We start from the raw sequence: 16,450 nt of genomic DNA, 5'->3' as shown, positions 1-16,450 counted from the left end.
AAACTGCAGGTCAACTACTTGAGCCCAGAAAATAATTTTAACCGTTCTTTTTTTTTCTCCTACTCAACTTTTACTTCCTCTTTTCTACAGAAATACTGATTATCAGCACATTGAGATTAAAACTTATATCTTAAAAATATGTTTCCAGAGGTAAACAGCAGACTCATGTCTCACTGATTATGTCATATAAAATGTTGAAAATTCTTTTTCCAAATTTATTTTTATTGATAAAAATTCTTAGAAGAATTTCTTCTTCAAAATATTTAGGTATAAACTGAGCATGGTGGTGCACGCCTGTAATCCTAAGCACTCTGGAGGTTTGGCAGAGGATTGCCAAATTTGAGGCCCACCTAGGCTACATAGTGAGACTCTTGTCTCAGAAAACTAAAATAATAATAATAATAATAATAATAATAATTGGGTGCAAGTAAAACTACAGTGCAACACCAATTTTTAGACTATTCAGGATCAACTTATCTTAGGAGTTCAGTTTCACTTTAATGAAATTGAGAGTTGCCACATTAATAATTTTCAAATATGTATTATATTTTTTTTCTTATATCCACAAAACTGGTATTTGGAGAATGATTGTTGAAAATACTTGGCTATTTATTTATTAAATATCTGTGATACTGCTAAAGAAGAAATGCAAACAATAGTTGGAGAAATATACCCTTTTTACTAAAACTTTCTTTATCTCTAAGTACAAATTATTTTAAGCGTTCAATAAATAGATTACCAAGAGTAGCAATACTCAGCTTACTTTCCAAAACTGTTTCTGCCTTTCTTGGCAAAAATAAATGCCAGGGCTTTTGAATTAATTTTCCCATTCATGAATTTTATTTCCATGTACTGTGGATTTGAGGGGTGTTATTTTTAATTTTATATGCTGGAATTAGTTATCAAAATTTATCAAAATTTAAATTTTAAAAATGATTGCAATGAAATTAAAATTCAACTTTTCTAAATTAACTTTGCTAATTAAAATTTAATTTAATTTAGCCTTTGCTCAAACAAGTTTATTCATAAACATTCAAAGGAAAATTTTCAAGTACCAGGTCTCCTAAAAGTGCCTATGTATTATCTAGTAATCCATAAGCCAATTCATCTACTCTCTCATTAATTTTTAAATAAAAACAAAGGCAAAAGATTAAGTTCCATATTTAATAGGAGTGTACAAAACCATATAGTAATGTCTGTGCCCAAATTGATAATCACCAAGATCAACCATATATAAGACCTGAATTCATTAATAAGAACTAAATCCTTATCTAAAACCCCCAGAACTACTGATGAGGTCCATGTTTCAACATTTCAAGCTTACACCTACAATGAATATGTAAAGCTTACACCTACAATAAAAAATGAAAAGCTTACACCTACAATACACTGAAGAATTCCACTGAATTTTCTTGAAAGCTTTAGCAGAACTGCCAAGTACAGTAATATGTAACAGTCAATTAAACAGAAAAATAGCATGCACTGATAAATACATCTTTTTAAAAGTGGTGGTAGACAGATTAAAAAATGAATAATTTCATCAAAATAAAGTCTAAACCTTGCAGTGGTAGGACTCTTCTTATAATTTGAAAGTGCAACATTTAAACATTTCATCCAAGAGGCAGGAAACCTACAATTCTCCAGAACTACTATTGCAACAAATGAGTAAATATTAAGAAGGAATTCCTAAGTCCACAATCATTAAAGGAAATAAATGATAAAAACTCTAAACCTGACATTAAACAAGACAGCCATGTGCATACTCTCCACGCCACACTGGCTCACAACAACCACAGACTTGATACCGCATGATGATCCTCATATTTTAAGTTATTTGCCATGTTTCATATAAGCTACACAGAATGCTTTCTTCTTTTCTAGTATCCTCAGCATATTCCTCCTCACTTCTAATGGATTAAATGGAACTACTGTTTATGGTGGACTCTATGATATGCCTTACTTTCAAAATTAAAATTAAATTTGTTTTTTAAAATATTTTCAACTTGACAGGCACGATGGCACACACCGATAATCCCAGCACTTGGGAGGCTGAGACTGCCATTAGTTTGAGGCGAGCCTGGCCTACATCGTGAATTCAAGACCAGCCTGGACTATATACACAAAACCCTGTTTCAAGAAAACCAAAACTTAAATAAATACATAAATAAAACATTTTTAACAAAACACTGATTTTGTATGTTAGTTGACTTGAAAAAAATACCCTTCTTCAGTCTTCTCTAGCATTACTACACAGAAGGGTTTATGTTGTTCTGTCCCAGATAAATCTGTTATAAACGTGCAATGCATCTTCAGTGTCTTACTACTCTTTTTTGCCATTCTAAATAAACAGGTATGCATACTGACATCAAATCTGTTGGCTAAAGCTGAAATAAGAAGCATTATAATCTAATAGAAAAGTTACAGAGTTCTAGGCTGAATAGACACTTCTCTCATCTAATGACCACGTTATGATCCTGCAACTAGGTCACTGAATGACCAGTCACCAAATGAGGAACTGTATATAGTATACACATAACAATATTCAGAAGAAGCTGGGCATGGTGGCGCGTGCCTGTAATCCTAGCACTCAGGAGGCTGAGGCAAGAGGATCGCTGCAGGTTTGAGGCCAGCTTTGGCTACAAAGTGAGCTCATGGCCACTCCGAACTGCAGAGCGAGACTCTGTCTCAAAAAGACAAAAAAATATATATATATACATATACACATATATATATATATATTTGTGCCTCTAACACAAAGGTTTACAAAAGAAAACAAGGGCAATCACCAAATATTAATTTTATATACATATATATTCAGAGCAAAGACATGGTCACAACAAACTCCAATTTGATGACTTTGCTTTTATTTGCATAACTATTATATACAGCACTGTAATGTATAACAGAACATAAAACTACAAAAAAAACTACAGCACTGTACTATACAGTACAATCAGCAAAACTCACAGTACTTTATAAACAAGGTGTACTATACAAAAAAAGACATTGAGGCTCTATAAACAAGATGTACAGAAGAGTGCAAAAAAATATGACAGATCGTAAATCTGAGTAGCAGGTCCTAAGTCTGAATAGCTGTTAAACAGGTTGGTCATTAAACAAGGAATACTTGCTGACTGCCACAGGATGGGTCACTCAGAAATTCTGGGTTGTTAAGTTTTTTTCCTGCCTTTTCCTCACCATAAAATTATTTAAAACTCTACAGCATATAGAGGGCACTTTTAGAACTCAAGTTTACCAACAAAATATAAATTTGCCTGAGGAATCTACATACTAGAGATGGGCAATAAAGGTTAGCATGGACTCAAGAATCAGCTATAGGGCTGGGGATATGGCTCAGCAGTACAGTACCTGCTGGCAAGCATGAGGTCTTGAGTTTGATTCACGGTACCAAAAGAAAGAATCAGCTATGACCCAGAAAAAGAATTTCATCACTTCAGTTCTACCAAAAGTGGCCTCTCTTTGGGGCAAATCATTTGTTCCAGTGGCTCCCAAACCTGGCTGTCTAGAACACTAAGAATGACTGCTTCTAAAAATGTTTCATATCTGAGATTAATTTCCGCCACCCAAAGAAATCTAACGCAACAGGTATATACTTCTCCAATTGAAAATAAGACCCAGACAAGAAAAGGATAAGAAAAGCTGTAATAGTCATCTTCTGGTAAATGATTGTTACTTCCCAGCTGCCCAGGACTTAAACTCCCTTCAATTCTGGTCAACTGATGTCCTTTCACTGTGCATCCACAGCTGCCCTTCTACCTCAAAAGATCATACACAGATGCTAGCCTTTACTCCTAATTATACAAACAAGGCTGGGAAATACACACAAGAGGCAGAATAAACTAAAATAAAAAGATTTGAGGCCAAGTATGGTGTTACAAGCCTGTAATCCCAGTACTCGAGAGGCTGAGGCAGGAGGATCATGACCTGTTCAAAGTAAGCTCGGGCTACTTAGTGAGTTGAAGACCAGCTGAAACTACAGTTAGACCTTGTCTTAAAAAACAAAACAAACAAACAAAAAGGTTCAAATCACAGCCTCTAACACAAAGGTTTATAAAAGAAAACAAGGGCAATCACCAAATATTAAAAGAAATCAGCCAGTATACTGGTACAGTATAAAGGGACTTTACTAAGAAACACTGTTATTTTTAATGAATTCACTATGTGCCAATTCCCAAGGGTTAACAATATTTTTATACTCTTCTGATTAAAATCTGTCTTACCAGAATAAAGAACATTCTAAACATCAAATAATCAATAAGCATTTCTCAGTTTTTCAATCAAAAACCTCCCACCCTACCAAGTTTAGGAAAAAAAATATAGCTTCTTATTTTATATCTCCTTCACTGATTCCTTCTCCCCTCAGTACTTTTTGTAAAACAGAAATCTTACTGTAATACCACCTATAAATAACCCTCCCCAGAATATTTAAATCAAATATAATCTTGAAGAAAAGATCAGACAAAATAAAATAAAGGAACATTCCACAAAATTACTAGCGTGGGCCTTAAAAGCACTGCCATATAATGAAGAACCACAAGAAGTTAGAGAGTTGTTTTAGATTAGAGACCCAAAGAGAATCAATAAAATGTATGTAATAAGCAATTCTTCATTTGATCTTTTTTTTTTTTTTGTATTTTTGAGACAGGGTCTCACTATGCAGGTCAGGCTGCCCTTGAACTCACTTTGTAGCCTAGGCTGGTCTCAAACTCACAATGATACTCCTGCCTCAGCCTCTCAAGTGCTGGGATTATAGGTGTACACCACGAAACCCAGCTGCAATTCTTCATTTGAAACAAGATCACAAAAAAATAATATTAAAAGAACATTACTGGGACAACAGGGAAATGGTGTCCCAGTATTAATGTCTGATGTGTGACTATACATTTCTGTTATGTAAAAGATAAATTCATTCTTGTATGTGCTGGGGATGTAGCTCAGTGGTAGAGTACTTACTAAGACCACAAAAAAGAAAAAATTTTTCTCTTTAAGAAATACGAAGTATTTTGAGGGGCACTGCCCTAAGTTCTACAACAATTCAACAAAAAATTGTGGTGATGCACGCTTATAATCCCAGCACTGAGAGGCTCAGGGAGGAAAACTGCGAATTTGAGCCCAGTCTAGGCAATTTAGCGAGACCCTGTCTCAAACTACAGAATAAAAAACTGGGGATACAGCTCAGTGGAAAGGCACTACATTTAATTCCCAATACAAGTGGAAAAAAGGTGTGTACATCTATGTATGTGACTACCATACAGGAAACAATGCACATCACAGATAAAAATTAACAACTGGTCATAGCTGATAAAGTGCATGCTGTCTTTTACTAGTCTTGCCTGTCTTCTGAATGCTTGAAAATTTCCAAATAAGTAACTGAAAAAGAAATAAAATGTCACTCACTAGTTGCTTGACTTTGACAGTTGGCGGAACCCCAGCTGGCTGTGCAAGGAGGGCGCCCGGCTGGGCGAGTTTGATTTGGACGGGCGCGCCGATGACAGGCCTGTCCAGGGTGGCCCCAGCAGAAGCGGCAGCAGGTTTCACAGGTGGAAGACAAAGCGCTGCAGCCGGCTTGTCTCCAAAAGTGACTGACGGCAGAGCCAGTGTGACTGCTGCTCCGGAGATGACCGGTTTCTCAGGCCGAAGGGAGACCGTTGTCACTGCATTCGGTACTGAGGTCACAAGTGGTTTCGAGGTCTGCAGCAAAACAGTTCCAGCTGTTGCTCCGCCTGGCACAGCAGCCGGGCCCACAGAATGCAGGGTCACAATGCCAGTGTTCGCCCCTGCTGGACCAGCGAGTGGATTCAGAGCTTGCACAGACACAGGCGTGGGCACGGCTGCTGCAGAAATGATGGTGGGCTTTTCAGTTTGGGCTGAGGACACTGCAGCTGTCACCACAGGAGAAGCTGTGACTGCTGTTGTACAGGTGGCAAGGGCGACCTTGCTGGAAGTCTCCTGAACACACTGCTGAATGAAGCTCTGGGCGTTAGGCAGAAGTTGTCGTAAGGCAATCACACTTTTCTAGAAGCAGAGAGAGGAGAAGGAAACACTGATACATTGCTAGCAACACAAAATTTTCTATGGGGATTGAAATATATACCAGAGTCGACAAGTAAGTTACAGCCCCAGCACAAAATCTTGTACTTCTTGTTTTTACAACATAAAGTAAATCCAAAGTGTATTAATTATTTCAGCCGAGAAAACCTGTACCCGTTAATTTGTTCTATCCTATCCAAGCTACAATCAACCTAAAGCCAGAAAGTACTTTATTTTTCAATATAAAGTTATCATGACTCAATATTAAACTTACTTTAGGTACCTCAATTATCAGTATGGTAAAATAAAACATTGTATTATACTTCTCTGTACTCATCTACATCCTACGATAGATCATTAGTGACCTTAATATCTGTAAGCTTATTTACAACACAACAGAATCTAGATCTTTTGTTAAGTAACTTTCCAACTTTAGACAAAAAGTCTTCACACCAAAATAAAATTAATAAAAAGTAAATTTCAAAATTCAAAACCATTTCCATAACCAAGGTAGCATATTCTCTGACCAAATTTGAAGTCAGTGTCTGTCTTTCCAACCTTCTGAAAAAGTAAAGAGTTCAAAATGAAAACCATGCCTTTTCAGGCCTGGGTTGTCATATGTTAAGGAAAAGATTCAACACTAGATATGCGTTAAAGATGAACACGGTCTGGGAAGATTTCCTTGTTGTAATACCTAGATTCATCTGGACTGTCTACTAAAAGTTACAATGAAAATACTCAAGAAACAAAAAAATTTTCTCGTATTTTTATTTATTTATTTAGTCTTTTTGGACAGGGTCTTGCTATGCAGTTCAGGCTGGCCTGAGTTCACTCTGCAGCCCAGGCTGGTTTCGAACTCACAACAATCCTCCTACCTCATTCTCCCAAACATAAACAAAAATTTAAAGAACAAAAATAAAACCATAGTCCCATCTTAAGTATAGGAGAACTACTGTTCCCTTCATTCAATTCTGAAAAAAAGAGATTCAGAATATTCCTATCTGGAGAAATTTTCAAAATTTATATATGTAAAATCCCTCATAATCTTTTCTAAACTTCAAAAATGGCAGAAAATAAACTGTTTTGGAAATATATGGGGGAAATGACAAGTTTAAATTGGAAATCTAAGGAGGGTTATCAGGAAAATATAAATGGAAAGACATGTTAAAGTATCACTTAAAGAGATGTGTATTTGAATTATCTCTTGATTGCCTGGTCAGAGTTAAGTTAAAATGCTGAATCCCTAATCCCTATGCAACATCCACCCCCTCTAAAGCTCTCAGGGTTAACAGAAAAAAATGCAAATAAAACCCTAAGGATTTGTAGAAAACAGACACAAAGTGCAAATCCTCCATGGTACTATTTTACAATTTCCAGTAGAGGGAGATAAATTCTAGATCTGTGAATCTGGTCTAAACTCAGCCGATTGAAATGGTTTTGCCCTCCCTAAAATGAAAACTACTCCCTGGCACACATTCTCAGAGTGATACAACAACTGAATCACCCAGTGTAAATCATTTGAAAGTACCTGGGGGATCATTGCTGTGGGTTTGATCTTGGGTGTCCCTCAAAGGCCTGTGCGTGAAAGGCCTGGTCCCAGTGGGGTGCTACTAGACAGCAACATAACTTTAAGAGGCGGGGCCTAGAGTTCGGCCTCACTTCTGGGTCGTTGGGGGCCTGCCTCGAAGAGGCTGTGCGATCCTGGAGTCCTCCTCTTTCTCTGTTTCTCTTCCCAGCCATGAGGTAAGAGTTTTTACTGTCCAGACAGTTCCAGGACAATGTGCTACTTTGCCACAAGACCAAAGCAACAGGCCAACTGGTCACAGATGAGGGCCTCTACACCTGGGACTTTAATGAACCTTTTCTCTTTAAAAGTGTATTACCTCAGGTATTTATTATAGTCACGAAAAGCTAACACAGTGCTGTCACACTATAGAGGGTAATGCATTTTCTTTCTTTTACTTCACAGTGTATCCAATGAGTAAAAACCACAAACTATAGAGAGTTATCATTCTTATAGACTCCACTTAGAGCTCAAGAACTTCCGCAATGAAAGCAACCTGGGAAGCAGATCTCTAGCTTCTCAGTCAAGGGGGTCATCCAGGAAGGGCATATGTACTCACAAATAACCCATCTCTGGCGAACACATTCTCAGTTTTACTCACCCTTTACATCGCATGATTTGCACCCTCCTAATCAACTTGGTCACCTCAGAAACAGTTTTTGCTAACTGAATGCCCTGATGAAAACAGAGGGCGCCCATCCTCCTTCCCTTTCATTTTTTGTGAGGAACCAAAAGGAGGCTTAACCATGAGGCCCCTTTCCTCCGCCCCAGACAATTATTCCAAAATGCTCAGCAAGGCAACTCTTGATGTTATGTCTATGGGGATGAGTGTTGGTTCATAACAGCTCTGAGTTCTTTAATGACTTTATAAATTTCACTTTAATTCCTCTGTAACTTCTAGGAATCTAAATGGAATTTTTAGGTTGCCAAAACAAGCTCTTGTTATATAAATTAATTAATAAAAATTAAACCCTTCCAGGAAATGTGACACTATGTGGCTTACAATACTAGGAGAACATGGGTTGTTAAAACAGAAGTCCCTTTTTTCACACACATATATCAACAATCTCTTGAATATATTCCTGTTCAAGTAGTAAACAATATCATCAAGTTATTCGTTTTTCAACAATGTTTGACTGAAACAGTACTACGAACATGCTTGCTTCACAGTTTACAAAAGTGGTAAGGTTTGTCCCCATTGTGAGCATCTTGATATTTAAGTATCGTTACTATGATACTGAAATATCCAAGTTTAAAATTATTTCAAGAAATCTGACATACAAACGGCCTTCAAACAAAAAGATGACCCTACCTTAAGGAAAGGAACGAGGTGAGGCTGAGGTGACGACTTAAGCTCAATATACAGTTTCTTAGTAAATTCTTCTGCTTCAATTCTTGCATCCTAAGGAATTAGATGGAAAAAAAATTTTTTCAGATACATAAATATTTTAAAAGACACAAACCCAGGCGGAGTGTCACACACTGTACTCTCAGCCTCTCAGGAGGGTGAACCAGGAGGACCACTCAAGCCAGAGCCAAGTCTGAGGCTGCCTGGACAGGACAGCCAGACTCTGTCTCTTTAAAAATAATTAAAATTTAAAAATAAAAGAGGCAAAATATGTAGTTCATGACTGTAGACAAGCTTTTTGCAAGTGGCAAAGTCCATCATTACATACAGGCTTTTTTTCCTGCCACCAAAGAAATGAGAAAGCATAAATAACGTGGTGCCTATTCACAGAGATCACGATGAAGAGCTGACTGGCTGAATACTGCTGCATTATTACTGTCAGCAAAGAACAGTAACGAAAGGCAAACATAGAATCCTAAACTTAAGGACACTAAATAGGAAGTCATTTGTTTTGGGGCCTTTGAGGTTTTTAATTTTGGTTCATCAATTTTTAAATTACCTTAATCAAGCTGACATGGTTTCAGAATGCTATTGCAAAACCATAATAGCCATTCCAAACACTGGGGATCCCTTACTGATCATTTTATACTCTTAAGCATTTCAAGGATCTTTGAAATCTAACATTATTTTCACCGTAACAGAAAAGTATGCACATGTGTATGTGAGCGCATGTACACGTGTGTGTGTGTGTGTGTGTCTTTGATGGATGCAGTGGCACATGCCTGCAATGCCTGCTATACCAGAGTCTGAGGCAGGATTGACTGCAAATTCAAGGACAACCTGGGCGATATGGTCAGACCCTGTCTGAAAATAAAATTTTAAGAAGGGGTTGGGGGTATAGCACAACAGGGCATTTGTCTAGCATATGCGACATGGTGGGTTCAATCCCCAGTACCGTGGGGGGAAAAGGAGGGCAACAGCAAAGTAAAATAGCTGTCGTCATACTCCACACTGCTAGATACTAGTAGGTTTAAAAAGAGCCAGTTACTCTTTTAAACAGCCAGGATGAAACAGTAAAACTTTATCTTATTATATCTCAACCCTTTGGTAGACATCTTTTCAAATCCTGAACATAAAGAAGTAAGACTCACACAAATAGCATTTCTACTGCAGACCAAAAAAATATGCTCAAGGGAAAGCACTCTGCCACTGAGTCACCAGCGGAACCACCTGCTGGTTTTCATTTTTATTGGAAAGAATGATAAAGCAACTGAAAAAGGAATGACCAAATACGTGAATATCTGGTAGATATTTTCTCAAATATAAATGAAGTCTGTTGCTACAAGAAAAATATAGCAAAATGGTAAAATTAAAGCTCTCAAGCCAAAATTACAATTTTGGAAAATTTATAATCACTACTATGGACTTAATGGCTTCCTAGGAGTTAAAAGAATTTTCTCTTCCTTTTTTTTAAGAGTATGGAAATTTACTGGGAAAAAGGAATTGGGACTAGGAATAGCTCCTGAGAGACAGGAGGGGTCCCAAGTGGATTGCCCTAAAAGAATTTTCTGATGCAACTGTCAGTGAAATTAACGACCATGTTATTTTGTCTTTTTCTTTTTTTTTTTTTTGGCTTTTTTCTGGTACCAGGAATCAAACTCACGACCTTGCGCTTGCCAGGCAGGTGCTGTGCCACTGAGCTAAATCTCCAGTCCCTATTTTGTCATCTTAAATAAAACACCTGAAAATTTTTGGAAATCTGCAAACTTAGTGAACTAATATTTCCAAGTGACCAACACAAGCTATGATAAAAATCATACATAGGTAAAAACTTTATTCACTATGTAAGCTAAGTCGGTCTACTCCAAAGAATATCAATATACTGGAGAAAGCTATTACAATGCTCACTACTCCAACCACCTCTTCACATGAGACCAGGCATTTCCCAAATACTCTCAAAAAACAACACATCACAAAATAGATTAACTGTAGAAGCAGGGAAGAGAGTCAGCTGCCTTCTATTAAACTGGACATTAAAGATATTTACAAAATGTAAAGCAATGCTGTTTTCACTCAATTTTACTGTTTTGGATTCTATACTTTTCATTCAAATGTTATTTATGGGTTTTTTTGTTGTTGTTTTGTTTTGTTTTTTGTCTTTTTGAGACAGGGTCTAGCTATGCAGTTCAGGCTGGCCTTGAGTTTACTTTGTAGTTCAGGCTGGTCTCAAACTCACAACGATCCTCCTGCCTCAGCACCCCAAGTGCTGGGATTACAGGTACGCACCACAACTCCTGGCCATGTTATTTATGTTAATACATAACATTTATTGTTACTTTAAAAAATAAAATTTTTTAAATTTCACAATTTGCATTCCAGATCCCCAGAAAAATAAAAATGCCTAAAGGAAGCCTTCATTTTTAGGAATATAAAAGTGTCCAAGACCAAAATATTTGAGTACTACTGTTTGCTCTTCCAAGATAAACAGATCTTAAGCTAGAAAGGACATTTGATTAATTCCTAACTATTGCTATCTCTCTGCAAAATTCAAACATATCTTCTGGGCTTAAAAACTTTGAAATCTTTTACAGAATATATGTTGTCTTTTATCATGTCTCTCCATCTAAGTATTTTATTTCAGAGTATCAAGTCTTCATATATATACCTTTTCAAAACTAGAATACCTTAGGAAGGAAAGAACAAAATTTCAGTGTTTACTTTTGAAAAGATACTCAAATTTTAAATTAAAAAATCTGCATATAGAATGTATAATTTTAAAAACCTTAAAAACATCATCCCAAATGGGAAACTAACAATTTCAACTATATTCTATTTCTAACATCTATAAGAATATTGCTAAAAGAGGGGCTGGGGATTTAGCTCAGCGGCAAATGCGCCTGCCTGGCAAGCGCAAGGTCGTGAGTTCGGTTCCCGGTACCAGAGAAAAACCAAAAAAAAAAAAAAAAAAAGAATGTTGCTAAAAGAAATAAAGATGTATGAAATATTTGAAATACACATGGATTCCACTTGGAAAAGGTACCAATCTTATATTTAAAAAATACATAAAAATATTAATTATATAGTCAGATAAATCTAGAGATTATATGGCCGGGTGTGGTGGTGCACACTTGTAATCCCAGCACTTGGGAGGCTGAGGCAGGAGGATCACTGTGAATTTGAAGCCAGCCAGGGCTACAAAACGTGCTCAGGCCAGCCTGAACTACCTAACGAGACCCTGCCTAAAAAAAAGTTCAAAACTGGGCTAGAGGTGTGGCTCAGTGCTCCCACCGTGTGTTAGGCTCTGGGTTCCATCCCCAGTAAACCCCTCCACCGACACACACATAGTCCAAGCTTATCTTCACTGTATTCTCAGCACATGTCTTAAATACATATACATTTACTTATCAAGAAGTATATTTAAAATAAACCTCATCAAAAATATATAGATATTTCCCATGCATAACAGGTCCCATGGATTCCTATAAAACTTACATTTCAGTAACTTACCAAAAGTTGTTCCACCAGCTTCTTCACATTCTGCCCCATCTCAGGAGACTGTGACCCACTACATGCTAGTTTTATTAACATGGCAAGGAAGTTTTTACATTTCTTCACATTTTCTAGCACTGCCTAAATATCAAGAAATATAAAATCACAAGCATTAGCCAGCAAACCATTCAAGACCATTGGTAAGTAACTGTTATTCATGTAAGTGGCAAGTGAGAACTTACTGGAGAAAGATCAGCCTGAGCAGCTGCTGAGTTCTCTGCTTTAGAACTGGGCTCATTTGAGGGTACAGAGGCTGCTCCCAAATCTGAAGGCTTCAAGGTAGTTACAGTATTCACTGGCTTTACAGGAGTAACCGTGACAACATTGGCTGGCACAGATATAGACTGAAATAATTCAATTAGTACACACTGAGACAGGTATTGCTGGGTACTTCACACTTTGCATACTAGAAATGAATCTCGACACCTTTGCTTTTATGGGATGCACTAAGAGTCTATAGAAATGTAACACAGAACTCTAGACTCTAGCATAGCTAGGTTTCATTCTCATCTACCCTCCTACTTTTTACTGCCACCTACTACAGTACTGAGTACAGGCAAGTTACTATTCCTGCTAATCCTCTGACTCCCACACAAAAACAAGGATAGCAACAGTGCTTCTACGCTAGGATTGTCGATGAAAGAGACTACCATACAAATAAGTCCTTAAAAAGCATTGTTCATGCTTCTCTGTAAGTATTTGAAATTCTAGGTCTTTATAGGAAAACAAAGAATTACCTGCCTGGTAATTTTGGTTTTTTATTACATATTAAGCAAAATGATCTACTGATTATTAAGCAGGCTGGTTTTAAATAGAACATTAAAATAAGCATTAAGAATATTGCAAAATGTGATATTTTCATACTGAAAAGAAATCCGTTTCTCCCACCCTGTTGGAATAAGGTGTGACTCTAGCACCACCTGCAGGGCAAAAATTTTAATACAAGAAATCATAACGTAATAATTCAGAAAACTACACTGTCTCAAACATTAAAAGTTGCTAGACATAAGAAAAGCTTGGAGGGGCTGGGGATTTAGCTCAGCGGGAAAAGCGCCTGCCTAGCAAGCACAAGGTCGTGAGTTCGATTCCCGGTACCGGAAAAAAAACAAAAAAAAAGAAAAGCTTGGGGTGGGGGGGCAGATGGAAACAAGTAGTATTCATAATTCACATAGAAAACTGAATATTGCACCGTGATTTTAATTCAAACGCTTGTGTTCTGCAAGCACATAGAAAGGTCAGGTTGTAGTCCTGAAGAAAATTTCTTTCTTCAATAGTCAAGACAGGTGAATTTAAACGCACACCAAAATCTTCCACTTTAGAAAGACTGGCGCATATATCAGACAACAATGATTTGAGGGTAAGAGGGAAGGAAATTTAAAATACTGATAAGGACTAGAGCTAATGATGAAATATTGAACAAAAGAGATAAAATTTAAAATTACAACTAAATTAGTAAAATTCTATTCAAGAGAGAAAACCTCAAAAGTAACATTAAAATGACGTCACCTTCCTCCTGTTCATCCCTTTATTCCTGCTTTCCAGGAGCAACAACTGTGTGGTTTCTTCTGAATCCTTCTAGAGATTTTTTAATGACCTTCCAGGCTTATACACAGTAAGACTCTTTCTTCAGAGTATCTTGGAGTCAGTCATAAGCTCTCGGTAATGCTAACTTAAGAAAGCATAATCTAGAATTTTGGCCAGCAAGTATGTCTTTGATGAGTGGTAAGAGGGGCTCCTCAGAGGAGTACTGGCCCCTTACCTGCGACGCAAAACAAAGGCCAGTGAAACGTGAGCTGAGGAAGAGTGCTCTGCTGTTTGTGAGAAGGGGAAGAATTTATGTCATTTTACTTTCCTTATCAATCTTTTACCCTTTCTCCCTACTACAGCTTGGATCTGAAATGTTCCCCAAAGGCCCATGTGTCAAAAGCCTGGTTCACAGCCCAAGGTGCTCCTGGCACTAGGTGGAATGCTCAGGAGGTGGATCCCATGGGAAGGCTTCCAGTCACTGGGATAGGCACTTGAACTGGATTCTGGGAAACACCTCTGCCCGTCCTCCTATCCCTCATGGTCCCTGACACCTGAAACCTCCAATCAACCTGTCTGTCTGTCTGTCTCTGTCTCTTCAGGGTCTCAATACGTAGCCCAGACTGGCCCCAAACTCATGATCTCCTGCTTCCACACCCCAGGTACTGGGATTACACATGCACTACCACACCCCAAAACCTTTCTGAGCCCATTCACCTCAGGTATTGCTGACTAACACACTCCAATACAAATATGTCCTTCTAAGTGCTTTCCAATGAAGACACTACCTGTGCCTTACCAGATATATGTACCTTCCATACTAATTGCACCTTTTTAGGGACATGGAGAAGTACATGGTCCTGGTCTTCCCATTCCAGTGTTGGATGCATGGTCTTATATTTAATCATAACATAAGACTCAGTATTGTAGCCCAGCCAATGGTATTTCCATTCTTTGCAAGACTGCATTGCATTGATTAGGCACGTCTTCAAGAAGGAATCAAAGGCCAGCAGTATTTGCAAAATAAATCTATATGAAAATCAGTTATAAGTAAAGCTAGAAAAATAAACTGAATGCAAATTTAGGAGACCAAACTGCATTTCAAGAAAGGTGATTTTCTGTACTTGTCTGAAAGAATAATCATTTTAGGATTGTTCAGATTTGATTAAGAATACTAATTCTAAAAATCAAATCATTTGTACATTTACATCCTAAGGCAAAATTATATCTTCCCCATTAAATACAATCCAAAACTGAACATAAAAGTTTTTCATTGATTTTCAAGTTATATTTACTAGAGTAGGCCATGTTTCAAGCCATTTTAAACAAATATTGATACCTATTAATAGAAAACTACATATTTTCATCATTTCTTAACACATAAATTTGCCTTTCCAGTCAAATAATCAAGTACAAGGAGTCTTAAGTTGTCATTTCCAAGTTCTTCATTTCTAAGAAATACCCCCAAACTAAGATGCTTTGCCTCTCAAAGTAGATACAGAATCTTTAATGCACTCCTTGATAATTTCTGCTGCTCTAGACTATCGATGAGGAATAACCCAACTTAAACTACGCATCAATGTAAGTCAGGAAAAACAATGCACACAGACACATTCATGATCAATGACAGACATACACTAGTATATGGAAAAATAATCCAAGAACAATATATAGTAAGTAATCCAGATATACCATTTTATTAACTGTATGTACTAAATCTTTCTTTGACATACAATTTATTAGTAAGCCGGGCGTGGTGGCGCACACTTGTAATCCCAGTACTTGGGAGGTTGAGGCAGGAGGATTGTTGCAAGTTCGAAACCAGCCTGGGCTACAAAGTGAGCTCAGAGCCAGCTTGAACTGCATAGTGAGACTCTGTCTCAAAAAGACAAAAAAAAAAAAAAAGAAAAGAAAAGAAAAGAAAGGAAAGGAAAAGAAAAGAAAAGAAAAAAAAACTTTATTAGAATACTAAATAACAAGATTAGAGGCCAGGTAGTGGCCCCCTATCTGTAATCACTAGGAAGATGAGGGCAGGAAGACAGAAAGTTTGAGGCCAGCCTGAAAATGAGCAAAATGGATCTCAAAATTTAAAAACTTTAGAAATAGTCAGGGATCTCTAATTTAGCACTCGCTAGGTTCAATCCTCAGTACAACAGAAAACAAAACGAAGACTGACAGTGGAACTACTAACTACCATATAATGATAACTGGCATGAATATTTATTATTCATTATAAATATTCATTATCTTATAAGATACATTATCATTATAAGATACAATTATCTTATTTCCAGATAACTGTAACATTTGAGAAAATTTTTAAAAATCAGTGATTTCTAATATATGCTTCAAGTTCTCCACTAGGTTGGCTGATGCTGTACTGGGTCTGCATCTACTTTAAATTCTTACTCTCC

The 16,450-nt window shown here is 37.1% G+C and overlaps 1 protein-coding gene across 1 annotated transcript in view; it reads right to left on the bottom strand.

The window, feature by feature from the left end:
- Taf4b (TAF4b RNA polymerase II, TATA box binding protein (TBP)-associated factor, 105kDa) overlaps window positions 1-16,450 on the bottom strand; it is a gene marked incomplete at its 5' end in the record, with an annotated part of 129,097 nt that overhangs the window by 86,651 nt on the left and 25,996 nt on the right. Inside the window, 4 exon segments of the mRNA XM_013505611.1 lie at window positions 5,419-6,036; window positions 8,928-9,017; window positions 12,471-12,593; window positions 12,695-12,856. Coding sequence (XP_013361065.1) covers window positions 5,419-6,036; window positions 8,928-9,017; window positions 12,471-12,593; window positions 12,695-12,856 — 993 coding nt within the window.

This window comes from Chinchilla lanigera, unplaced genomic scaffold, assembly GCF_000276665.1.
Source record: "Chinchilla lanigera isolate Chin_1 unplaced genomic scaffold, ChiLan1.0 scaffold00001, whole genome shotgun sequence".
Lineage (NCBI taxonomy): Eukaryota > Metazoa > Chordata > Mammalia > Rodentia > Chinchillidae > Chinchilla > Chinchilla lanigera.
This window is presented reverse-complemented; position numbering and strand designations above follow the sequence as displayed.